The sequence below is a fragment of the Saccharomyces mikatae genome (genome assembly GCF_947241705.1).
Source record: "Saccharomyces mikatae IFO 1815 strain IFO1815 genome assembly, chromosome: 1".
NCBI classification, from domain to species: domain Eukaryota; kingdom Fungi; phylum Ascomycota; class Saccharomycetes; order Saccharomycetales; family Saccharomycetaceae; genus Saccharomyces; species Saccharomyces mikatae.
Window position 1 is genome coordinate 175,745 of NC_079256.1, and position 26,223 is coordinate 201,967.

Genomic DNA, 26,223 nt, shown 5'->3' on the forward strand with positions numbered 1-26,223 from the left:
GAGATAGGCGGTAAAAGCTGCTCTATTTATATGAAATTATGAACAACTTCGTTGCACAAATGGATCATTACTAATCATACATTTCTCAATCGTGTTTTCACGTTTCACTTCTTGATCCGTCAGTAATTATTACTATGGGCACGGGTTGTTCTTGAACAATGCTTTACTTCGTATACGAGACACACTTTATATTGACCAAAACCCTCGTTGTTGAGAGCACGAGAATGTTCCTTACAGGAGAGGTGCCTATGGAACTGCAGCTGCTGTTTCCGGCCAAGAAATGAAACCAAAGCCGGGTTTGATTTGGACCCTCGTTCAAAGGCCATCAAACCTTGGCATTAAACGGTTGCCAGGTCTAAAATCGGACTTTTTCCCAAATTAGAAACAATGAAAAATTGTGTGTGTGTGTCTGCGTGTGTGCCTTATCTTTTAGAGTATGCCCATAGGAAGAATGATTATAAGTAATAAATCTGGCCATACAATATATTGAGAACTACTACTATCCGCACAAGATAGTACGAGGACGTCGTCTCGAAACTGCAGGTATTAGAGCCGGCACAGGTGTGTCGGTACACCAATAAGTTGATTGTTACCTCATTTCTGTCGAACAGGATGGTGGACCAATTACCATTATGAAAAAACGCCTTGAAGGTACTCTCCAAATGAAGAAGACTTTTCTGAGCTCCGTGCGGCCATATCTGAACATTGATATTGCTGACCCCATATTTCAAGATACCAAGCCTTCGATAGAGATAAAACTGGAGATTGGTCTCGTAGAACACATTGAATTTATTAGGAAAAAGAAAAGTGACGAAGTCATAATCAGGGAACTGATGGCATGGAACGACAGAAATTTTGAACTATGTACCACTTTTCAAATTTCAAATTTCAAAGCTGAGGTCCTTATACGAATGTAAACTACTCTTGATAGACTGTCTGTCTGAATGAGCTGATGACTTGAATTGGCTCTGCGAATCAGCTTTCAAAATAGAACACACAATGTTTTCGAGTTCGCAATCAAGCTATTTTAAAGTCCTTTTATTAACAACCATATGCTTCTCTTGCCGTCATTGTAAATACTTAACTTGTAATTCATTGCAGTTACAGTAAAGGACGGATGTGTGTTTGAGAAATGGTATAGTATGAAACCTAGGTGTGGGTATCAGTTACGACAAATAAAAGAATAGTGCAACCAATCAGAATTTGATACCAATTCTTTGATACATTACGTTCTAGTAGAGTAGCTGATCGTTACTGTGGTTAGGCAATCTGAATCGATGATAGTATACCCATGCCACTAAAATCGGCTTTGAGTCTTTTGTACCATTTTTATCTTATATTGCATGACTAGTATAGTAGCGAAAAAGTATAGACCGATTTAAACGCAGTAGCCATTATAAAGGATCTTCGATGGTGTTAAATGAACCCTTAGTTGACATGTTATAGGAATGACTTACTTTATCGTAGACTGCGCTGTCCGAGAAACTTTACTTGTGTTATTTTCTGTAATGACACCACTTTGGTTATACTTTCCCGTTGATCGACACATTCAATAGATATATGGTAAAATTACTGGTGCGTAGTGAACCATATAAACTAGAAATTTGTACATCGAAATTACGGTTATTCTTGTTGGAAAAGGTTCGGTGCATTAGATTGGCCAGAGATAATCGGTCAATATGCTGACTGGAACATTGTCACGGAATGGCATAGATAAATTCATTTATTATAGCGTACCATCTCTCGTTCAATATTTAATGATTGTTGAAATGACTCAAGCGTGCAGCTCTAGGAGAGAATTACGATTTCACAGTCTGGTCAACTATGGAATCCTTTAAATTATCCCAAATTTGATCTTGTATGGAATCAATTTTCTTCTGTTTACAGTACCACCTGGTTCTGAGTGTGAAATATTACTCCCAAAACTATCTTGTGGGTGTAAGTTATGCTAGATATTAATTATTCAAACTTCAAAATACCTAAATTTCTTTACCGGATATATCATGTATATTATTTAAATCGTATGTCCGCTTTATGACTTGACAAATGCACTTTTGATTTACGTTACTAAATGAAGTATATACAAAAATAGTCATAATGAAGGTATATTAGCATCGGGATATTGGCTTCTCCAATATTCCTGCACAGTATGCGCTTGAACTTCTGCTGCTTTGAAGAAGCACCATTTCATGGTTGGATCAACATCAGAATTGTGGGGCGTGCCCACATTTTCTGGAATGCTCCTGAATGGTTGTGTATTTGCAGTATCCCATTGTACGTCAGGATACTTTCCTTTTATGAGAGTTTTGAAAAACTCATAGCATTCATGTTCATCGAAAAAGTAGTATGGGGTTTTCCATAAATCTTTATTGAACAAATACTCATTCATGTTATATGTTATAGTTTTCCATCCTCCATTAGTCATCGATGGTCTACGAGTTATTACCTCAAGTAGAAGTCTTGTACGGAAAGCCTTACATCTTATTGGTCTAAGAAATAAGTACACTTGAAGCACTACCAGAGAGCCGTTGAAGCATATTGCGACCACCATGGCAGGTGTGAGAACCACTATAGCCGGTAAAGCTGTTACTAGAAACGCCAAGAGTTGGAACGTTAATTGGAAGGAGTGTACAATTTCGTAAAGTAAATATGTCCAGCATGATGCAAATATGTCCTCCGGAGTAGCAGTATGAGCTGAAACTAAGGATGTTTCAGGGTTACCAGCAAATCCTTCATTTGTTGAGCCTATTTTGACACCGTTCTTGGCATCATCATTTTTCAAATAGGATGGCATGTCCAACAGATAATTTTACTTGATTCCGTCTTTATGATTATAAGCAGCTTAGGTTTTATACTGTCAACTTCGAGGAGGTAAAGTTGAATGTTTCTGAGAAATGGGTAAATTTTGAGATGATTGTTGGGATTCCATTGTTGATAAAGGCAATAATATTAGGTATGTAGATATACTAGAAGTTCTCCTCGAGGATATAGGAATCCAATAACTGGAACTCGTAGTTCTACATAATTCTGTATATGCTTTTATTGTCATTTTATATGTTGTCAGTCATTATCCTATTACATTATCAATCCTTGCATTTCAGCTTCCACTTATTTCGATGACCGCTTCTCATAACTTATGTCATCTTCTAACACCGTATATGATAATGTACTAGTAGTATGACTACTAGTTGCTAGACGGTAGTTGATTTTCATTCCAACAAGAAGAGCTAGTTCAAGTTTAGATCAGAAGTTCCCCTAATATCTCGATAAGTAAGTTAGCTATGGGAAACAAACACTGTTGTATTACGGGCTCGAGTAATACCGGGATGTCTTGACAATCCTAATATACTATCTTAGGGAAGTAACTTATTGTCAAAACGACTTATCAACTTAATTCACGGGATGTTACTTATCCTATATATTATATAAGATATGGTTTATACTAAATAGTGGAAGCGCGGAATCTCGGATCTAACTAATTGTTCATGTTGATAATTAGTAGTTTAGTAAGTTGTAATAATTAAGAATAGTCGTTCCTTCTTAATCTATATAAGAGAGGTATATAAAACACACGCTGATTGGGTGTATTAAACCAAAAGGTTCAGACATAAATCAGAGTGTTGATGATAAGAATTTAGTGTTAACTCATCTTCTTATATACTAAGTTCTGGACAATTAATAGATCTTTATCTTATTAGTGCAGGAAATTCTATAATTAGAATTTCCCTACTCCATTTAAATTGGTATCACCATAAGAATGTTAGTATTAATTTACTCAACATCATTAGTATCATGTTAAAGAATGTTCGTCATCAACTACAACAGTTTATATGAATAAATGTATAGTGGTAATCACTTATTCCAACATGCCCCCTTAAAGATATATTATTGTACTCCAACAGATATCTGCTATGTGTTTGGTTCTTAAGTAATTTTAATTATCAATAGTCCGTTGAGGCCAAAATATCCTGTGGTGTTATCTGATTTTTCAATACTTTAATAAATCTATCAAAATCAGATATTGAGACTGGTTTGGTAAGTAAATCTGCTATATTATCTTTACCTTTTATTTTTATTAGTTTTATAATCTTCTCTTTTATTTTCTCTTTAATTATTTCTGTTTTTATCCATGTGAACTTCTGTTTGGGTTGTAGATAGCTCCGATTTAAACCTTCGATAGCTGGTTTTGAATCAGTAAGCATTGTAAGTTCCTTATCTCCACCTTCTCTGAGTTCTGTTAAGGTTGCCTTCAGTGTTTCTGAGTCTGCATAGCCTTCATAGATAGCATGAAGTTCTGCTTCAGTTGAGGATACGCACTTGTTTGAGCTTTTATTTGAATAAACATTGAAGATATTTTTTCCATACCAAATTATAACACCAATTCTTGATTGTGCATCGTATTCTGTTCCAACTGATGCATCTGTGATAGTAGTAATTTTCTTATCTTTGTTAAGATCTCTATCATAGTGTATTCCTATATTCGTATGTTGTACCAGGTATTGTATGATTTTATAAATCATGTAGAACACCTGTTTATGAGGAAAGTTTACTAATCTAGCCACCTTTTTAACCGCAAATTCAACATCATATCTACATTTGTACCTAACATAGTTAAGTTCACCTAATAATTGCTGTAATTTCAACACACCGTCTTTGTATTCCTTTTCGGTCATTTTTAATTCTCCGTTTTTAGGATCAATCTTGTATATTGATATGTGTGGAATTGACCTTTTTCTAACCTTATCCAATTCCTTTTTATATTTCTCACCCATTTTTTCTATAAATGATTTTAACGTCAAATCAACCGTACCAAGTTTTTTGTTATAGATCAAATCCATTCCTAGAATATCTGTATCCAAAATACCATCTATTAAGGTACCAGTAATTTTTAATTCAAAGGTTTTTTTTAAATTGTTTATGAAATCATCTAGTCTTTGTTCATCACTTGCTGCAATCACACAGTCATCAACATAAACTGCGATCATGAGTTTTTTATCCTTGGATTGGTATAGTCCTGGAGTATAAGTATTATCTTTTAATCCAACACTATTTAGATATCGTCTAAGATGGTCGTTCCATTCTTTAGGACTCTGTTTGAGACCATATAGTGCTTTATCTAGTTTAACAACGCATCTTCTGTCATGAGGGTGTGGAATGTAAATGTCTTCTTCCAGTTTAGCATATAAGAACGCATGGTTAATATCTAGTGTTTTCATGAACATATTCCTATTGTTTGCAATCATCAGAAATATTTTAATGTGGTTATGGTTTAGGGATTCTGTTCCAATAACGTTATACGTGTCTGGTGTCTGGATATCACCTCTACAAACAATTCTTGCTTTATAGATACCATTTCTCTTCTTTGAGAATATTGTATTTGTCGGAATTATTAAATTACTGGGAACATCAGATCTGTTGTATTTGACATCAACGTCAAATACTTTCATATCCTTGAGATTCTGTAATTCTTTCCTGTATGCCTCTTTATAAGCATGTTTTTCTTTGAGATCAGCATTTCCTGAAATAGCTTCATTGTAGTATATGATTTTAATTCTCGGTGCAGAACTTGTTTCTGTGTTATCCGGAAGTAATTTAATTATATTCTTTCTCTGACGCTTATTGTCTCTTTCAACCATGTCATGAAACGAGGTCCTGTTTTCAACAGGCCGCTTTCTTTTCTTATTCAAAGAATTAAACGTTTTATTCAGGAATCCAGCTTTGTTTATTGCTGGTTTTTCTGACTCAATTGTTTCATCTGTTATTATTGATGATTTTAGTGTAGCATTCGATTTTTCCGCTTCGCTATTTTCCATCACTTGTACTAACTCTTCATTATTACCTTCCGATGAGATACTTGTATCAGAGTTATTTTTGTTTTCTACCTTGTTTGATTCAACATATGTTTGGTCAGTATTGTCCATAACATTTATAACCAGGGGCAGGTGATGACTTTCTTCGTGAGTAGAATAGTCATCATTTTGAACATCATTGTCCTTTAATGATGTAACATTTGATTCAGTTTGAACATCTACGTATTGAGAGGTGTCATAACTTGAGGTTTTTGAATCTAAATCTTGTTCAAGTAATACTTCTGGATCAACAATGTTTTCAAATAATTCTTGTTGTGATTGTAAGATATTATCATCTGTTACATTGTCCTTATTACTTGCAACTGTAACTGATTCATTAGTAGGATCATGTGAAATATAATCGCTCTCATCTTCTGATGATTCCTTGTAATTTATTTCCTTTCCACTGATCTTCCTATGCGTTCTGCTAGCAATATTATCATCATTGTTGATGTTTATGCTGTTCTGGCTTCCCACAAGGTTCTCTTGTAGTGCCGTGGGGACTCTATAAACATTTTCATCGAGAATATCCTCATCAGTATTACTTGATTTATTAATTTCGTTTCGATCGCTTTCAGTAGTGATCTTTTCTTTTGAGTGAAGATCTGAATTTATATCCATGTTTTTTACATGATTGTATTCGTCTTCTTCCTCTTCTTCTATGTTAGCAAAGACGTAGTCTAAATTACCTTCTAGATTATCACTAGGAGATGGGTACTTAGCATTTAATTCAATCTGAGCTAATTCTTCTGTGGTGAACAAGTCTGTAAGTAGTGTAACTTGTTTATGGTCATCTTCGTAATTTTCCAATGCATCATATAACCTGGAAACAGCATCTGAGTTTTCTGCTTCATTGATGGAATCTGATCTACTTTGATCATCTGGGTATATGTTCTGTGTGTTCCTTAATATTGGATCCACTGCATAGTCTGGAATTGTGTAATTATCTGAAGTGAGAATTTTTTTAATAGATGGTACAAAAAATTTGTATCCGTGACTATTAGGATCTTTGCATAATATTATAGCACGAAGTCCTGATGGTTTTAGTTTATTGTGATTATGATTCCAAATTATTCCTTGTTCTCCGAAGGGTAAAAAGGACATGAATCTCACTTTCACAGGTTGACTAGAGATTGCCTGTAGTGGCAGTTGACCTGTGGCTTTGTTTTCTAAACAATTGCGTACATTGGTAGCAGATGTCACTGCGTGTTCCCAAAATTTAATACGTAATTTACTATGTTTTAACAATGTTGTTGCATCAGTAACGATAGTTCTGATGTATCTCTCTGCTCTTCCATTGGCAGCATGATCTTGTGTAGCAGAAAAAATATGATGAATTCCTTTTGAAACAAAATATTTTGCTATCTGATCATTTGTAAATTCAGTTCCTTGATCTGAATTGATTTCTCTGACCTTTCTGTCAAATTGAGTTTCCACATACTGAATATTTTTCTTGATCTGAGCCAAAATAGTTTCAGCATTTTTGTTGTAATGTGTGGAGGTGATACAATATCTTGTATTGTTATCAACCATAATAAGCATGTATCTTTTCGTATCCGAGTTCGAATTTGATACTGGACCAAAGATATCCATGCACCACGATGAACCTGGTTCATGATCGATACTGTGTTCGTTCATAGATCCTTTATAATGGTTCCTTCTCGTGGCTTTTGAAACTTTACAAGTTTCACACCAAAATTCATTTGGTTCTTTTATTAAGTCAAGATTTTCTTCATAATGACTATGTTTAATGGAGTTTTTAATCTGTTGAATTCCTGTATGTCCCATTCTATTATGAGCATCATGTAAGGTTATCGATTTTTGCCTTTGCTTATATCTTGAGGAATCGGTAGGTTTGATTGCGTTGATTTTTGAGTCATCGGAGGAACGGTCAATCAAATCACTCATTTTTACGTGAATTACACCATTGATTATTTTTGTCTTGATTGTTACATCTTGATTTCCCAAAGTTGTATAGTTTTTACTTAATACCATATCAGTACCTTTTGCTAGTTCATAGCAACTTATTATTGTAGATTCTTCTTCTGGAACAAAGTATGTTAATAAACTATCATTATCAGTACTATTTCTACTGTTCTTGATTTTAACATAACCATATCCTTTAGCGGACACTGAGCTGTTTTTCCCAATACCAAAGAAACGTGTACAACCATTACTTTCCTGATAATTATGTATCAAAGTTTTGTCATTTGTAATGTTTACTCCTGAACCAGTATCAATAATTACCAGCCTTTTTCTCTGGTGTATTTTGTTCTTCTTCTTTTGTTTTTTCAAACGTTTTAAATGGTTTTGCTCTTTGCATACCTTGCGAATAATATGTTTTTGAGAAATTTGTCGTGCCAAGCCTAAGCTCTTTGTTGGGTATTCTTCTGCAGTTTCTTGAACAGTGTAAAACAGATTTGCAATATTTGCAGTTCTTTTCAATTAAATCGTGACTCATTGGACTCAAATCAACTACTGTCTCAATAACAGTATTGATTAGGAATTCTTCGTGGCCAATATCTGAGTTATGTGAAACGTTGTACAACCGTTGTTTCACTGGATTTCTCAATGATTCATGTAAGGTTCCCAGAATTGCTTCTTGTAAGTAATCTCTGAGAGTTGGACAATCTTCACAGCATTTTGAAAAGATCCATTTTTCCATTAACACCAACTTTTGCAGTTTATTCATTAGTAATTCAGAGTCCCTGCATGTTGTATCCACTAAAACTTTTTCCCAAGCTTTAATTCTAACTTCTCTTCCATGGAGACTTTTGTATTTTGTTTTTAAACCATTAATAATCTTGAAAATGTTACTTGTAGTTGTGTTCATGATATCTAAATTTTCATTTAATCCTTCTTTGATTATCTTGCACAATATTTCATTCTCCCGAGGGTCAATTTTTGTGATCTCAGTATTGAAAACATCATCAAATTGATATCTTTTGGTAAATTTTCTAAAGTTGTTCAAGAATAAAGGAATATCCTCAACATTACTTGTCGTATAGTCAAAAACACAATCTTTCGGATAAAACCTTTTGTTTGTTGAAGTTAAGGTATCGTATAAATAATAGACCCCTGTAGCATCTATATGCTCGTGTAGGATATTCTTATCATCTTTTATTTCGAGTGATTGTATCTTTTCGATTAAACTCTGAATTCTATGCTCGACCTTTTCAATGGTTTCTTCGAGTTTTAGTAGTCTTTCCGCAGTTATTTGAATATCATCCGTCTCGGAAAGCTTTTCCTCTTCTTGTTTCAAACCATTCAAAATGTTCTCAAACTTATGTAAACCTCTTTGATATTGCCGCACTTGATCATCTTTAACAGTTAAGTTATTCAACAATGATTGTGCATTATTGGCAGTACCATTTCTATTGACTTTTGATTGAACCTGCGTAGAAATGTTGAGACATAAATCAGAGTGTTGATGATAAGAATTTGGTGATAACTCATCTTCTTATATACTAAGTTCTGGACAATTAATAGATCTTTATCTTACTAGTGCAGGAAATTCTATAACTAGAATTTGCCTACTCCAATTCAATTGGTGTCATCATAAGAATGTTCGTCATCAACTACATCAATTTATATGAATAAATGAATAGTAGTAATCACTTATTCCAACATATACGGTGTTAGAAGATGACGCAAATGATGAGGAATAGTCACCTAAATTAGTGGAAGCTGGAATGCAAGGATTGATAATGTAATAGGATAATGACTGACAACATATAAAATGACAATAAAAGCATATACAGAATTATGTAGGATTACGAGTTCTAATTATTGCATTCCTATATCCTCGAGGAGAACTTCTAGTATATTCTATGTACCTAATAATATTACCTTTATCAACAATGGAATCCCAACAATTATCTCAAAATTCACCAAATTCTCAAAAGAAAACAATTAATGATATTACTGAAGAACTCCAATGTGAGCACACAAAGGGTCTGTCACCTCTTGTCACATTTACATTGCTACGTGCTTGGCACAACGCAGACAGGAAAAGTACCTTTCAATAAAAAAGAACACCATTCAATAAAGGGTTCATTCAACACATCATTAGAGCTGCAGCAATTGGAACAAACTCAAGTTCGCATTTCATTAGTATCACGTTCGTGAGCAATACAATATATTACATTTTTTCAGGCAAAAAAAAACTATATAAGTCGACATCCAGTCTCACTTAGACGATGATGGTGTCAAGTTGAAGACACTCAATGAACCTAGTGCACATTTAATCGAGAGGAATGTGTCTTTTCCTAAGGACCTATTCAATTCGTACCTGAGTTATGGGCTCTACGAAATGGCTCATTATACACCACTAATGGTGATGATATTGGTCACCGCGACTTTAGTTTTGTTAATTGTGTTTTTTCAAGATAACGATGTTATTCTTGCGTATTCTGTTGTATCGCTTTTTCTTTCCATTATCGTTTTATTAGTGCTTCTAAGCAGTGGCGGTGATGCGACCTCCAGTAAGGATTTCAAAGTCAAGCTCTTGCTAGAGGTCATTACATGTAAACCAGCGGTAAAAGGGAAGGAATGGAGGATAATCACACATATTATGATTCACTATTTACTTGATAATAGCTTGTTGAATACACCATACTACTTTTATTGCGAGAAAAAGTGCTCTAAATTTTTCGAAAGCCTGGTTGAACAGAATAGATCCAGTAAATATTCAAGTTCATCAACAAGTGCAGCAGAAAATACACAGTCACTTGCATCAGAAAACGAGGTTTCGAATGGGGTGGCAACATCACATATTTTTACTTCTGACCCAGATTTGGAGGCTTACTTTATTAACGCTGCAGAACTTTTCAAAGAAGCTCAATTTGAGTATTGGAGAAAGCAATATCCTGACGCTGATTTACCGTAGAGCAGGGCCTACTATTCACCTAGCATACTTTTACATGAAACAAGTACCAAAATAAACGATGCCAAGAACACCTCGAGGCTGACACTCGGGCATTAAACCACACAGGAGTGGGAGTCTGTTTGTACGCTAGGAATGATCTAATCGTAGTATACTCTTGGAGGAATAAAGACACCGTGAGTTCAGTTATTTTGCCCTAGCATGCTACCGTTAGACACCCAACAGTAGTGGGCTACCACTCATTACGGTAGACTGGCAGAGAACCCTTCTTAATCGCATAGTATCGCTTCGGACGTTACAACAATGTGTGAAAATGCCTTAAAGAGATACTCTGAAAAGGAGGTTCTGTATTGCTTGAGTATTTGAACAAGGCTCAATTAGCCCAAGACATATCGCCATTTGGTCAGCATAAAATAGACAAATACTACATTATAACGATAGATAAGACAAGACATAAACTGCCCATGCAAACTTCCTCTGAAAATACCGACCTCAAGATGAATACACTCGATGAACCTGCTGCACATTTAATCGAGGACAATGTGGCGCTTCCCGAAGACATGTTCAGCTCATATCTGGGCTATCTATTTTATGAATTGGCTCACTTTCCGCCATTCATTTTAATGCTCTTGGTGACCACGAGTTTGGTTTCATTGCTTGTGTTTTTTCATGATAGCTACCGCAGCACTTTTTTTTATGTATTCTCATCGTTGGTTTCCGGTTTCTTGTTACAAGGTACTTTAATTGTGTTTTGTGACGAATCAGTCAGGGATCATGAGTTTGATACTAAGCTTTTAGTGGAAGTGATCACACGCAAACCCGCAGTGAAGGGGAAAGAGTGGAGAACTATTACATACAAGATGAATCAATACTTGTTTGATCGTGGACATTGGTTTACTCCCTACTTCTTTTATTGCGATGAGAAGTGCTACCGTTATTTTTTGCGTCTTATTGAAGGAGTAACTCCCAAGAGGCAGGAAACCACATCAACGGACAATGCCGAGGAAGATATACAGTCTAATATACCGGCCACCACTGCATCCGATGTATCCACTGGACCTGTCACTTCGAGTTCTGTACCAGTTTTACAAAAGTTGCTGTTCAGGGCAGCGGAGATCGAACAGCAATCACAAGAGAATTACTGGCGAGATAGATATCCTGACATCGATGCGCTACTTTAAAGGGAAGATGAAAAGGCTTCTTGTAGGTATTATTTGCCGAGCTATTAACGCTTGTATGACGTTCCGAACTAAACATCGTAGGCGTTTCTGTTCTACGTAGCAAATACAAATATATATAGCATATGAAACAGTGCGGTTAGGCTTCAATCGCTTATTATCATCAAGCTAGTTAGAATCTCAGAATCATCACAGGGCTTTACCTATGACTGCTTTTTGCCGTGGTGAATAACTAAGCCACACTTGTCATCATTTTACATTTTTCGCAATGCTATGATATTTGCTGAAAATGCCTCTAAAATAAGAACAAACGGTGAACTGAACAATGTTCAATAACCGTAAGAAGATCAATATTTTGATAAGCATAAATATATAGGTGCCATATTATATCCATAGACAAGGCAAGATATAGATTAGGCATGCAAATCCCTTCGGAAAACAACAACGTGAAACTGGATACGCTTAGTGAACCTAGTGCTCATTTAATCGAGGAAAATGTGGTTCTGCCCGAAGACACGTTCAGTTCGTATCTGAACTACCTACTTTATGAATTGGTTCATTGTAAACCGATAGTGATCTTAGTGTCAGTAATCACAACTTTGGTTCTATTGATTATACCTTTTCACAATATCGATATCTGCGCTGTAGTCTTCATGATATCCTTTTCTCTATCCATTCTGTCTTTGTTTCTGGTTGTGATGCACAAGTTCGTGTTACCGGTCGCTGAACAGGGATTCATTATAAAGCTTTTAGTGGAAGTCATAGCATACAAGCCTGCGGGGATGGCATGGGGCACTATTGCTTGTAATATGAACCAATATCTATTCAAGGAGAGACTATGGAATACACCGTATTATTTCTTCACCACTTTTATCCGTGAAGTGAACTCTGGTTCGCTCTCGGATTCCTCATCGAATAATACCGAGGATACCCAATCGCCTGTCTCAGCAAAGAAGACTTCAAATGATCCAAACAGATTTCATTATATTAGATCGGACCCATTTTTAATGACGTATGTTTAGAAGGCAAACAGAAATAGAAAAGGAAGCTCAACTTGAATACTGGAGAAAGCAATACCCTGACGCTGATTTACCGTAGAGCAGGGCCTACTATTCACCTAGCGTACTTTTATATGAAAGAAATACCAAAATAAACGATGCCAAGAAAACCTCGTAGCTGACACTCGGGCGTTAAACTACACAGGAGTGGGAGTCTGTTTGTGCACTAGGAATGATCTATTCACACTTCAAATTTGGAGAAATAAAAGCAAACACAGAGAGTTTAGTTATTTTTGCTTTAACACGCCACATTTTGATACTCAACAGTAGTAGATGACTAGTTGGATCACGGTTTAACAGTAGAGAACACTTCTCAATCCCATTTCACCGCTTCAGACACTGTTGCAATTGGTGAAAAATGCTTTTAAAAGTAAAGAAAGAATTTAGATAAGGGTCCAGTGTCGTTTGATAAAATGGCAATCGATAGAAGACGAATACAATCATAACCAGTGTAAAATATCGTCGGCAGTACACTATAACCATAGATAAGCCAGTGCTTAAATTGGAATGCGAACCACTTAGATAATAACGATTCCAAAATCGGATACCTTCAGTGAATCCAATGCACACTTCATCAAGAAAAATGTAGTTCTTCCTGTAGACATATTCAATTTGTATCTGAGCTATCGGTTCTACGAAATGTATTATTGTATTTCACTCACGTTTTTGTCCATGGTAATGGGAGTTTCGATCTTAATAATCATTTTTTTTGTGATAACCTGTCATACCTTGCCATTTCTGTAGGCTGATTTACCGGGTTTTGCCGACTTTACCAATTGTTAAAATTAAAGTTCTTTTAAAACCGATCAGTCATCAAGACTTCACATTAAACTGTTGGTAGAGGTGATAGCAAGCAAACCAACTGTAAACGAGAAAGAGTGAAAAACGATTGCATATAATATGAATCAATGTTTCCTTGAAAAGGGACTATGGAATCCCCATACTACTTTTACAGTGGTAACAAATGCCACAAATTCTTCACCATTCTTAGCAATGTAGTAGATTCTGATTCAAAGTCAAATTCTTCAGCAACGGAGACTTCAGACAGTACAACTAGTACTTGTAATGCTGCATCAAACCCGATTTTGAAGGCATACAAATTGACGGCAACACAAATAGAAATGGGAGCTCAGAGTGAGTATTGAAGAATGCAATATTCCGACTTTGATTTACCTTGAAGAATATGCTTTCTATTTACCTAGCATATTTCTATAAAGCAAGTGCCAAATAAACGACTTTAAAAACATCTTGAAACGAGAAATTAAGTGTTAAATCTTATACCATACGGGTACTATGAATTTCGAGAGTGGATTATTTTATGCTAATGGAAGTTCCAGTGTATGTTCATAATAAGGGTTCTGTCAGTTTTTGTCACATTCTATTGTTGTCGCTTCTCATAATGCAGCCAAGAAAATCCGAACAATAAAAGAAGAAAAGAAATCTCAAAAATGCACAATACATAATAATTACATAAAATAAATAATTATTGTAATTATTAATGAAGCCATATTTTGACCTAAAGTATTAGGTGAATAGAATACAAATAATGCTAAGATTAACATAAATAGGAATACAGTTACTAAATCTTTAAAAATAAAGTAGGAATGTATTGAAATTCTATCTAATTACCTGTAATACCTAATGGATTAGATGAACCATAAATATCGGTTCGATTTCGATTAAGGTTATTCATGATAATAAGAGATATTTGTAGAAAGTATATATAATTAAATATATTCTTTTATTAATTAATAATGTATAAATAATATACATTATATAAAATACATCTTTATTATAATATTATATTAAATTTAATCGATGATTAGCTGGTTTAATTGATGTTATATTGAAAAAATAAAAGGTGGTAAAGGAACAACGATTTTATTTCAACAAGAATATTGTAAGACCAATTATTTATATTATTTACATAGTTTTTTAGCTAATTTAGGTTATTATTAATTGAATCTCTTACGATTATAAAAAATTCCATTGAAAAGTAAATATTTATAATTTATCCATTTCTACATGACATGCTCCAATTTGTCCTAATAATACAAAATTGAATACAAAGATAAAGAAGAAGAATTTAGATAATACTTTAAAAGTACTACCTCTTAAAACACTTCTATCAGTAAAGGGTAAAACTAATAATACTAAAATAGCTGCAAACATCAGAATAACTCCTAATAATTTATCAGGAATAGATATTGAAATAGCATAGAATGGTAATAAGTATCTAAATAATATATATATTATATAAATTAGTGTATTTATATTAGAAAATATATTTTTATAATATTCATTTAAATTTTAGTATAAAATTATCAGATTAATTATCTTATTAGAACAACTTCATATTTAATATGATAATAAATATTATAATGAATAAACATTTTTATTGTATTGATATTTATATTATATTTTGATATATAAATTTCATATTTATATTTATAGTAAAGAAATTTTATAATTAAGGATAGAATTTTAATAGTAGTAATATTATTATTAAATATTTACAAATAAAGTAATTTTAATAAAAATAATATATTTATAAATTAGTATTAAATTATATTACATTCTATTCTATTAATTATTTCCTAATCAAACTGGTGTTATAGTTTCTCTGGTTTTGATTATGTTTTGTTTTTGCTCTTCATGCTTTGTTATAGGTGAAAAATTTGAAAAGCCGATTAGACATCAAGATTTCGAGACCAAGCTTTCTTCAGATTGATAATAAAGAATATTCCAAAAGATACAGACCCAACCCTGAAGGCGTGTATATCGACAGCAGTGCAAGTAGAAGAAGAGGCTCAACGTGAGTACCGGAGAAAGCAATACCCGGACGCTAGTTTACTTTAAAGCAGAAGCTTTGTGATTTGCTTAGTATGCGTTATAGATTTATAGAGTAAGTATCAAAATAAGCAACTACAAGGGGATCTCAAACTAGTAGCCGTTCGTAAAACTGCGTATCGTTGTTGCACTTTCACTATATATTGTTTCGGAAAGTTTAACAATTGCTAAAAATATGCCTCGAAAAAAGCGATCGGGCAAAGGGTTCGGCACAATTAAGACATTTGATCAAGATTCAATCAGCATAAGAATAGATTGCTATTTTTGTCAGTGTAACGTCTGCCAACATATTACTACGACCGTAAATAAGATTAGTTTGGATTACTTATGCAGTATCATCCAGAAAGTACCGATGCCAATGTGGATGTGCTCGATGAATCCAGTACTCATTTAGTAAGTAAAATGTAGCTCTTCCCATGGCCATAATTCATGCGTACCCAAGTTGTTGGATATATGAAGTGGCTAACTGCAAAAGGATATGATGTTCATTTCAGGTAATCGTAATTTCAGTTCTGTTGAGTATGATTTTTCATGTTAGCGTCATCCATGCTTTATGTATTATATCCTGTGGCCTCGCTTTAGTATGTTAAAGTATGGCACATCTTTACCCCACTGTTCCAATGAACCATGTGAATTTTAGAATGAAACTTCTACTGGACGTGGTGACACATAAACCAGTAGTAAAGGGAAAGAATGGAGAACTATTACATACAATGTGAAACAATATTTATTTGATTAAGGACTGTGGCATACACAGTACCATTTTTACAGTCAACAGGACCGCTGTCGTTACTTTCTAAGCCTTATTGGCGGGAAAACCTTCAAGAAGTAAGACAAATCATCCACCAACAATGTGATGGACGTACAGCACACTGAATTATCACTTTTAATCCCAGACCTAATTATCAAAAGTGTCTTTCCAAGGCAGCCGAAATCGAACAACAGTCTCAAAGTGAATATTGGCGACAAGAATATCTGGATGTCGATAAGTTTTTTTAGACAGAAGATGGGAGACATTCATATACGACTTTACCAGGCAAGGGATTGCCCGTCGCTTGACGATGCAAGCATGTGTCAAATTCAGTACATTTATGATTTTGTGTAGTAGGATACAAATATATACGGCGCACCAAATAGTGCGTTTGCTCCAAAAAATCATAGAATCTCATCTGTTGGTCGTGCTTTGCTGCGGTGAATACCTATTCATCGTTACTTTCAGTTTCATTATGCATCACTTCGCGAAATGCGATATTGAAAATGCCTCTAGAGATAAAAGAATCGTGAAAAGGGTCCTGCATAAATAAAACACTTGATCAGTATGCAGTAGCACAGGAACAGGTTGCTATTTCAATCAAAAATACAATAGTCATAGACAAGGCAAGGCAAAAATTGAGCATGCAAGCCGCTTCAGAAAATGCCGATTCCGAATTGAATACGTAAAGTGAACCTATTGCGCACTTAATCGAAGAAAATGTGGCTCTTCTTAAGGACATATTTTATTCGTCCTTGAGTTATTTGCTCTACGAAATGACTTTTTATAAACCGATCATGTTTACGGTCCTAGTGACCGTGAGTGTTATTTAGCAATTGTGTTTCTTCATGATAAAATCGAAGATTGCGTTGTGGTTTCAATGGTCTCACTTTTTATATCCATTACCATTTTATTGATGGTTTTTTATTGTATTCGCGGTCGGGATCTGGGATAATGATTACAGGGTTAAGCTTTTATTAGAAGTCATTACACGTAAACCAACAGTAGAGGGAAGGAATGGGGAATAATCACACATAACATGAATCAGTATTTACTTGACAATACTTTATGGAATACTCCATATTACTTTTATAGTGAGAAAAAGTGCTCTAAATTTTTCAAAGGACTCGTCGGACTGACAAGGTCGAGTGCATTATTCAAGTCGCCAACGAACGGTGCTGAGAATACGCAGCCAAATACCCCAGCAAATGAGGTTTCGAATGAAATAGCAAGATTTTATATTTATAGCCCTGACCCACTTTTAGAAGCTTATTTTGTTGAAGCAGCTGAAGTAGACCAAGAAGCTCAGCGTGAGTATCGGAGAAAGCAATACCCGAATGCTAGAGCACTTTAGGACAAAGGTTCTGGCATATTTCTAGCACATCCTTAACAAAACGCAGGAACACCAGTAACCTCAAGAACATTTCGAAGCCCGCGATTAATTGTTAACCAATGAGGGCGTAAAAGGCGATGTGCACTCGAAACTAATTTGTATGCAGTTAACTTTAAAGGAACTAGGTGCAAATGCTATCGCTTTACCTATTTTGCTCTATAGTCCACGGCTTGATGACCAACAATGCTGAATGGCCAGTCGTTCCAATGGATCGACAGAGAATCCTTCTTGATTACATTTCACAATGTGTAGATTGCCAATGCAAACCCCTCTGAGAGTACCGACCTCAAGATGAATACACTCGATGAACCTGCTGCACATTTAATCGAGGACAATGTGGCGCTTCCTGAAGACATGTTCAGCTCATATCCGAGCTATCTATTTTATGAAACGGCTCACTTTCCGCCACTAGCCGTTATGCTCTTGGTGACCACGGGTTTGGTTTCATTGCTTGTGTTTTTTCATGATAGCTACCGCAGCACTCTTTTTTATGTATTCTCATCGTTGGTTTCCGTTCCCTTATTAGTGAGAAGCTTAATTCTATATTGTCGGAAACAAGTCAGGGATCATGATTTTGATACTGAACTTCTGTTAGAAGTGATCACACGCAAACCCGTATATATTCGATCATGGACAATGGCATACACCGTACTACGTTCGCCGTGACGAAGATTGCTACCATTATTTTTATAACCTTCTTGAAGGACAGACTTTCAACAAGCATGAGCGTCCACCCAACCAGCGATGTTACGGACACACAACGAGACACGGTAACCACTGGCGCACCAGATGAAGGCACTACTGAATCCTTCACTTTTAGTACCGGGGCAAATTATTGAAAGCTTCTCTTCAAAGCGGCAGAGATCGAACAACAATCGCAAGATAGTTACTGGCGAGGTATATATCCTGACATCGATGCGCTTCCCAAAAAGACTGAATAGCTTACTGACACTACCATACGTAAAGCGAACATATACTAAAACATCATATATAATCCGCGCTACCCGGAAATTTACTGTTGCAACAAAAAAAAAAAATAAAACCTCTAAAAGGGTCTGGTGTTTGTCACTACAAGAGTAGCAGCAATTAGGATAAAACAAGCTGTCGTTTGGTCAGTGTTCCGTTCGTTGGCTCGGCATGAAGTCTCTTCCTGAGGACATTTTCCATTCGTATTGGAACTATTTGTTTAACGAAGTAGTTCATTATCTGCCAATTATGGTAGTAGTCTTAATAATCGTAGGGTTAGTTTTGTCAATGGTGCATTTTCGCGACAGCAAACCTTGCGTTCACGTTCTTGGGGTATTACTATTCCTCACCCCTTTCGCTTTAATAGTTCCTATATGCTTTTTCAGGGAACAGCTCGGTGATCGGAATTTCCAAAGAAAGCTTTTAGTGGAAGTGATCACACGCAAACCCGCGGTGAAGGGGAAAGAATGGAAAACTATTACATACAATATGAACCAGTATTTATTCGTTAACAATTTATGGAACACTCCATACTACTTCTACCGCGACGAAGATTGCCATCGTTACTTTCTGAGCCTTATTGAAGGACACACCTTCAAGAAGCAAGACAAATCGTCCATCAACAGTGTCAAGGACGTACAACGCACCGAATTTTTCACTTTCAGTCCCGGACCTAATTACCAAGTGTGTCTTTCCAAGGCAGCTGAGATCGAACAACGATCTCAGAATTATTACTGGCGACAGCAGTATCCCGGTATTGGTGCGCTTCTTTAGAGAAAAAGACAATATACGGTTATATATTTAAATACAGAACGTGCGGAACGACAAACCCATCATCAGTGTCACACGACTGAGAAGACTTCCCCATTTAGACTCTCTCCATGAGGGATCAGCGGCTAAAAAGAAAAACAATCAGCAGCAGCAGCAGAGCGTCAGCATCAGCGCTAGAGTCATCACCCCGGCAGTCCATGGTCATTCCCGCGAACTTTCCATTTGTCCGGCGCACCATACCAGCGGCAACCACACTGCGCATATATATATATACAAGACACACATACACACAGTATAGGATACAGAAAGGGGAAAACACATAACAGTAACCCCATCCCCTGTCCGTACACAATGCCAAACAACTTGAAAAGACTTCCCGTTCCTCCTCTGCAGGACACGCTCAACCGCTACCTAGCACGCGTGGAACCGCTGCAGGACGAACGCCAGAACCGCCGCACGCGCCGCACTGTGCTCTCCGCAGAAAACCTGGACGCACTGAACACGCTGCACGAGCGGCTGCTAGAATACGACGCACGCCTCGCAGCAAACAACCCCCAATCTTCGTACATCGAGCAGTTTTGGTACGACGCGTACCTGCTGTACGACGCATCCGTCGTCCTCAACGTTAACCCGTACTTCCAACTGCAAGACGACCCAACCATCAAAGACACCCCAGAGACCGCGGCACAGGGACCGTACGGCGCTCACACGGTGCAAGTACGTCGTGCCGCACGACTCACCACCTCCATCCTCAAGTTCATCCGCCAGATCCGCCACGGCACTCTGCGCACAGACACCGTGCGCGGCAAAACGCCCCTGTCCATGGACCAATATGAGCGGCTATTTGGATCCAGCAGAATACCTCCGGGCCCCGGCGAGCCCTCTTGCCACTTGCAAACAGACGCCACGTCGCATCACGTGGTGGCAATGTATCGTGGCCAGTTCTACTGGTTCGACGTGCTGGACACCCGCAACGAGCCCATCTTTGCCACCCCAGAGCAACTGGAATGGAACCTGTACTCCATCATCATGGACGCGGAATCCGCCTCCAGCGGATCCGCGCCCTTTGGCGTGTTCACCACCGAGTCGCGTCGTGTGTGGTCCAACATCAGAGACTATCTGTTCCACGCCGAAGACTGTACCAACTGGCGCAATCTCAAACTGATCGACTCCGCGTTGTTCGTGATCTGTCTCGACGACGTAGCGTTTGCCGCGGACCAACAGGACGAGCTCACGCGTTCGATGCTGTGCGGGACTTCCAACATCAACCTCGACCCGCGCCAGCACCAGCCGCCATTGAACGTGCAAACGGGTACCTGTCTCAACCGCTGGTATGACAAGTTACAACTGATCGTGACCAAGAACGGCAAGGCCGGCATCAACTTCGAACACACGGGCGTAGACGGCCACACCGTGCTGCGACTTGCCACAGACATCTACACAGACTCGATTCTGAGTTTTGCACGTGGTGTCACCAAGAACGTAGTGGACATCTTTGGCGATGATGGGAAACCACCATCATCATCAGCATCAGCAGCATCAGCCGCTCGCTCCGCCAACTTGATCACCATCCCCCGTAAACTGGAATGGCGTACGGATAATTTTCTGCAATCATCGTTGCACTTTGCCGAGACCCGCATCTCGGACCTCATCTCGCAGTACGAGTTTGTCAATCTTGACTTCTCGCAATACGGCGCCTCGCACGTCAAGTCGCTGTTCAAATGCTCTCCGGACGCCTTCGTGCAGCAGGTGTTCCAGGTCGCCTATTTCGCGCTGTACGGCCGGTTCGAGACCGTGTACGAGCCTGCCATGACCAAGGCGTTCCAGAACGGCCGCACGGAGGCCATCCGTTCTGTTACGCTGCAATCCAAGCTCTTTGTCAAGTCGCTGCTGGACCAGGACGCCTCGGACTCCACCAAGGTCCAGCTCTTGCACGAGGCGTGCGCCGCACATTCGCAAATCACTAGGGAATGCTCGCAGGGTCTGGGCCAGGACCGCCACCTGTATGCTCTATACTGCATCTGGAACCAGTGGTACAAGGACAAGCTGGAGCTGCCTCCCATCTTCCAGGACAAGTCGTGGGCCGCCATGCAGAACAACGTTTTGAGCACTTCCAACTGCGGTAACCCATGCCTCAGAAGTTTCGGGTTCGGACCCGTCACTGCTAACGGCTTCGGCATCGGCTACATCATCAGAGACCATTCCATCTCCGTGGTTGTGTCTTCGAGGCATCGTCAAACGGCTCGGTTCGTGTCACTCATGGAGAAGTCCCTACTTGAGATCGACCGCATCTTCAAGCGGCAACAACGGCACGCAGCAAAGCCTGCCGCGAGGGCCACTGCCAGTGCGGGCACTAAGTCGGAAGACATGAAGTATCTGCTGTCTGGCTATGACTACTTTGACGTCAGCGTCTCGGGCTGATGATATTCTCCCCGTTCACGCGGAAAGCTATACTGAATACTGTATGTATATGTGTGTGTGTGTGTGTGTGTGTATGTATGCATATATATATCTAAGCTAGAAAACCCCTCCCCCAGTGTGACTCGAACGTTCTTCTGTCGCTGGTCCTGCTACTGTAATCACATATGGGCTTGTCTTGTCCAGCAGCGACTGTAATTTAATTGTAATTTAATTTACCCACCCACCCGTCGTTTGCTTTTCTCTACTGCTCGGTTCGATCGCCGAGCGAACGTAAACCGAAGAAGAGAAGAGAAGAGAAGAGAAAAAAGGAACCTCAGAAATCAAAGGTAATAAATATCAAGGTTCCCACCTCCACACTCTCCGCCGCTCTACTTACCATGGAACAACCGGACCTCTCATCCGTGGCTATCAGTAAGCCGCTGCTGAAGTTGAAACTTCTCGACGCCCTGCGCCAGGGCAGTTTCCCTAACTTGAAAGATCTCCTACAAAAGCAATTCCAGCCACTAGACGACCCAAACGTCCAACAAGTGCTCCATCTCATGCTGCACTACGCCGTACAAGTCGCCCCCATGGCGACAATAAGGGATATCGTCCACCACTGGGTCGCGACAGATCCTACTTTCTTGAACGTCCATCTCGATCTAAACGAACAAGACCCTAATGGCAACACTCCACTGCACATCGCCGCCTACCAGTCTCGCGGTGACATCGTGGCTTTCCTCCTAGACCAGCCCACCATCAACGACTGCGTGCTCAATAACTCCCACTTGCAGGCCATCGAGATGTGCAAGAACCTAAACATCGCGCAGATGATGCAGGTGAAGCGCTCCACCTACGTCGCAGAGACGGCCCAGGAGTTCAGGACAGCCTTCAACAACAGAGACTTCGGTCACCTAGAGTCCATTCTCTCCAGCCCTCGAAACGCAGAACTGCTCGACATCAATGGCATGGACCCAGAAACCGGCGACACCGTCCTGCACGAATTCGTCAAGAAAAGAGACGTCATCATGTGCCGTTGGTTGCTCGAACACGGCGCCGACCCGTTCAAGAGAGATCGCAAGGGCAAACTGCCCATCGACCTCGTCAGGAAAGTCAACGAAAACGACACCGCCACCAACACCAAGATCGCTATCGACATCGAACTAAGAAAACTGCTGGAAAGGGCCACCAGGGAACAAAGCGTCATTGACGTCACAAACAACAACTTGCACGAGGCCCCCACTTACAAGGGCTACTTGAAAAAATGGACCAATTTCGCTCAAGGATACAAGTTGCGTTGGTTCATCCTCAGTAGCGATGGCAAACTGTCGTACTACATCGATCAGGCTGACACCAAGAACGCCTGTAGAGGCTCACTAAACATGTCTTCGTGCTCCTTGCATTTGGATTCGTCTGAAAAGTTGAAATTCGAAATCATCGGCGGTAACAACGGTGTTATTAGGTGGCATTTGAAGGGGAATCATCCTATCGAGACAAACAGATGGGTTTGGGCCATCCAGGGAGCCATAAGATACGCAAAGGACAGAGAAATTTTGCTACACAATGGCACCTATTCTCCCTCGTTGGCATTGAGCCATGGCTTGTCGCCCAAGGTGCCCAATCCAGAAAACTTGCATGCAACCCCAAAACGTTTGACCAAGAGCCCGCATCTCTCCAAATCCACACTGACACAAAACACTGAGAACGATGATGATGATGACGATAATAATAATGACAAGAATATTAGTAACAACAACAACAATAATAATAATAATAACAAAGATGATGATGATAGAGACAATGATGACAAATCTCTCGTCGACCCATTGCCCTTGATTTCATCTAGAAGCCAAAGCTTAAGCGATATCAATTCCGGTCCGCATTCCAGAAAGTCCACAGTTTCATTTGCAGGGGTTGATTTACCATTGGATGATGAGCGCTATTCGGACGATGATTCTGACGACGACGGAAACTCTTCCTTTACGGTAGAAAACGATGGCGATGAGGATTTAAACGCCATATACGGACCGTACCTCCAAAAACTACATATGCTACAAAGATCTATTTCAATCGAGTTGGCATCATTGAACGAACTCCTGCAAGATAAACAACAGCATGACGAATATTGGAACACAGTTAACACGTCTATCGGAACCGTCAGCGAGTTTTTCGACAAACTAAATCGTTTAACCTCTCAAAGGGAAAAAAGAATGATTGCACAGATGACCAAACAACGCGATGTCAATAACGTCTGGATTCAATCAGTGAAAGATCTGGAAATGGAATTGGTCGATAAAGATGAAAAATTGGTTGCTTTGGATAAAGAACGCAAAAACTTGAAAAAAATGCTGCAAAAAAAACTGAACAGTCAACCCCAACTCGAAATCGAGTCCAATGAAGATTCTGGCGATGATAATTCAATGATGAAGGGGTCTCAAGAATCAACAAATACCCTTGAAGAAATTGTAAAATTCATTGAAGCCACAAAGGAAAGTGACGAAGATTCAGACGCTGACGAATTCTTCGACGCAGAAGAAGCTGCTTCTGACGAAAAGGCAATAGAATCGGAAAACCTGCCCACAAATGAGAGAACTAAGACAAATGAAACACCACAAGATGAAGCGGCAGAAGCCGAAAGCCTCATTGTAATCAGTTCTCCACAAGTAGAAAAGAAAAACCAACTTTTGAAAGAGGGGTCATATGTTGGATATGAAGATCCAATGAGAATCAAGCTGGCTTTGGATGAAGACAACCGTCCCAAGATTGGTCTTTGGTCTGTTTTAAAATCTATGGTTGGCCAAGATCTGACCAAACTAACTCTGCCAGTATCGTTCAATGAACCAACATCCCTATTACAAAGGGTTTCCGAAGATATCGAATATTCTCATATCCTTGACCAAGCTGCCACTTTTGAAGACTCATCTTTAAGAACGCTATATGTAGCTGCCTTCACTGCATCAATGTACGCATCTACAACGAATAGGGTTTCTAAACCATTTAATCCCTTGCTCGGAGAAACTTTTGAATATGCCAGGACTGATGGCCAATATCGATTTTTCACCGAACAAGTTTCCCACCATCCACCTATATCTGCTACTTGGACAGAATCCCCCAAATGGGATTTCTACGGTGAGTGTAATGTTGATTCATCATTCAATGGACGTACGTTTGCCGTACAGCATTTAGGATTGTGGTATATTACTATTCGTCCTGATCATAATAGCAATATTCCCGAGGAAACTTACTCCTGGAAAAAACCAAACAATACTGTTATTGGTATTTTGATGGGAAAACCACAAGTTGACAACAGTGGGGACGTCAAAGTTACAAATCATACCACAGGTGACTATTGTATGTTGCATTACAAGGCCCACGGTTGGACCTCGGCCGGTGCATATGAAGTCAGAGGTGAAGTATTCAATAGCAATGGTGAAAAAGTATGGGTTCTTGGTGGACATTGGAATGATTCCATCTACGGGAAAAAAGTGACTGCTAGAGGTGGGGAGTTGACTTTGGACAGAATAAAAACGGCAAATTCTGCTATGGGAGGACCAAAGTTAGATGGTTCTAAATTTTTAATTTGGAAAGCGAATGAAAGACCTTCTGTGCCATTTAATTTAACATCATTTGCATTAACCTTAAATGCTTTGCCTCCCCACTTGTTGCCATATTTGGCACCCACAGATAGTCGTTTGAGGCCTGATCAAAGAGCTATGGAAAATGGTGAGTACGATAAGGCTGCAGAGGAAAAGCACCGTGTAGAAGTGAAGCAAAGGACTGCAAAAAAGGAACGTGAACAAAGAGGAGAAGAATACAGGCCTAGATGGTTTGTCCAAGAAGAACACCCGATCACCAAGAGTTTATATTGGAAATATAATGGTGAGTACTGGATGAAGAGAAAGAACCATGATTTCGGGGATTGTGTTGATATCTTCTAAACTGTACATGCAGCCGCAGAAATATGCACTTATAAGTGTGGATCGAGAACGCTAGTACAGTGCACTATAAACGCATTGAAGACAGGATCTATTTAATTATGTAATATAACGTATTTATACTTTCTTGTTGCACGAATATGTCATTATGATAAGAGTGGAGTTTAGGTTATATCGTTAACAAGTT

At 38.5% G+C, this 26,223-nt stretch overlaps 8 protein-coding genes across 8 annotated transcripts; 7 read left to right on the forward strand and 1 right to left on the reverse strand.

Annotated features, from left to right (window-relative positions):
• Nucleotides 1-2,092: 2,092 nt before the first annotated feature.
• DFP1 (DUP240 family protein) lies at nt 2,093-2,794 on the reverse strand (the record flags this gene model as incomplete). Its single annotated transcript, XM_056226659.1, has 1 exon — nt 2,093-2,794. The coding sequence occupies one exon, from the start codon at nt 2,792-2,794 to the stop codon at nt 2,093-2,095; it is 702 nt and encodes a 233-aa protein (XP_056080238.1).
• Nucleotides 2,795-10,161: 7,367 nt separating this feature from the next.
• Nucleotides 10,162-10,737, forward strand: SMKI01G0810 (uncharacterized protein; the record flags this gene model as incomplete). Its single annotated transcript, XM_056226670.1, has 1 exon — nt 10,162-10,737. The coding sequence occupies one exon, from the start codon at nt 10,162-10,164 to the stop codon at nt 10,735-10,737; it is 576 nt and encodes a 191-aa protein (XP_056080239.1).
• A 461-nt stretch (nt 10,738-11,198) lies between these two features.
• SMKI01G0820 (DUP/COS family protein) lies at nt 11,199-11,915 on the forward strand (the record flags this gene model as incomplete). The annotated part of the gene is made up of 1 exon (XM_056226681.1): nt 11,199-11,915. One exon carries the CDS (start codon nt 11,199-11,201, stop codon nt 11,913-11,915), a length of 717 nt encoding a protein of 238 aa, XP_056080240.1.
• A 416-nt stretch (nt 11,916-12,331) lies between these two features.
• Nucleotides 12,332-12,934, forward strand: SMKI01G0830 (uncharacterized protein; the record flags this gene model as incomplete). The annotated part of the gene is made up of 1 exon (XM_056226692.1): nt 12,332-12,934. The coding sequence occupies one exon, from the start codon at nt 12,332-12,334 to the stop codon at nt 12,932-12,934; it is 603 nt and encodes a 200-aa protein (XP_056080241.1).
• A 4,676-nt stretch (nt 12,935-17,610) lies between these two features.
• On the forward strand, nt 17,611-17,925 carry SMKI01G0840 (uncharacterized protein; the record flags this gene model as incomplete). Its single annotated transcript, XM_056226703.1, has 1 exon — nt 17,611-17,925. The coding sequence occupies one exon, from the start codon at nt 17,611-17,613 to the stop codon at nt 17,923-17,925; it is 315 nt and encodes a 104-aa protein (XP_056080242.1).
• Nucleotides 17,926-19,101: 1,176 nt separating this feature from the next.
• Nucleotides 19,102-19,704, forward strand: SMKI01G0845 (DUP/COS family protein; the record flags this gene model as incomplete). The annotated part of the gene is made up of 1 exon (XM_056226715.1): nt 19,102-19,704. The coding sequence occupies one exon, from the start codon at nt 19,102-19,104 to the stop codon at nt 19,702-19,704; it is 603 nt and encodes a 200-aa protein (XP_056080243.1).
• Nucleotides 19,705-20,052: 348 nt separating this feature from the next.
• On the forward strand, nt 20,053-22,122 carry YAT1 (carnitine O-acetyltransferase YAT1; the record flags this gene model as incomplete). The annotated part of the gene is made up of 1 exon (XM_056226726.1): nt 20,053-22,122. One exon carries the CDS (start codon nt 20,053-20,055, stop codon nt 22,120-22,122), a length of 2,070 nt encoding a protein of 689 aa, XP_056080244.1.
• A 377-nt stretch (nt 22,123-22,499) lies between these two features.
• SWH1 (oxysterol-binding protein related protein SWH1) lies at nt 22,500-26,039 on the forward strand (the record flags this gene model as incomplete). Its single annotated transcript, XM_056226737.1, has 1 exon — nt 22,500-26,039. The coding sequence occupies one exon, from the start codon at nt 22,500-22,502 to the stop codon at nt 26,037-26,039; it is 3,540 nt and encodes a 1,179-aa protein (XP_056080245.1).
• Nucleotides 26,040-26,223: the final 184 nt, after the last annotated feature.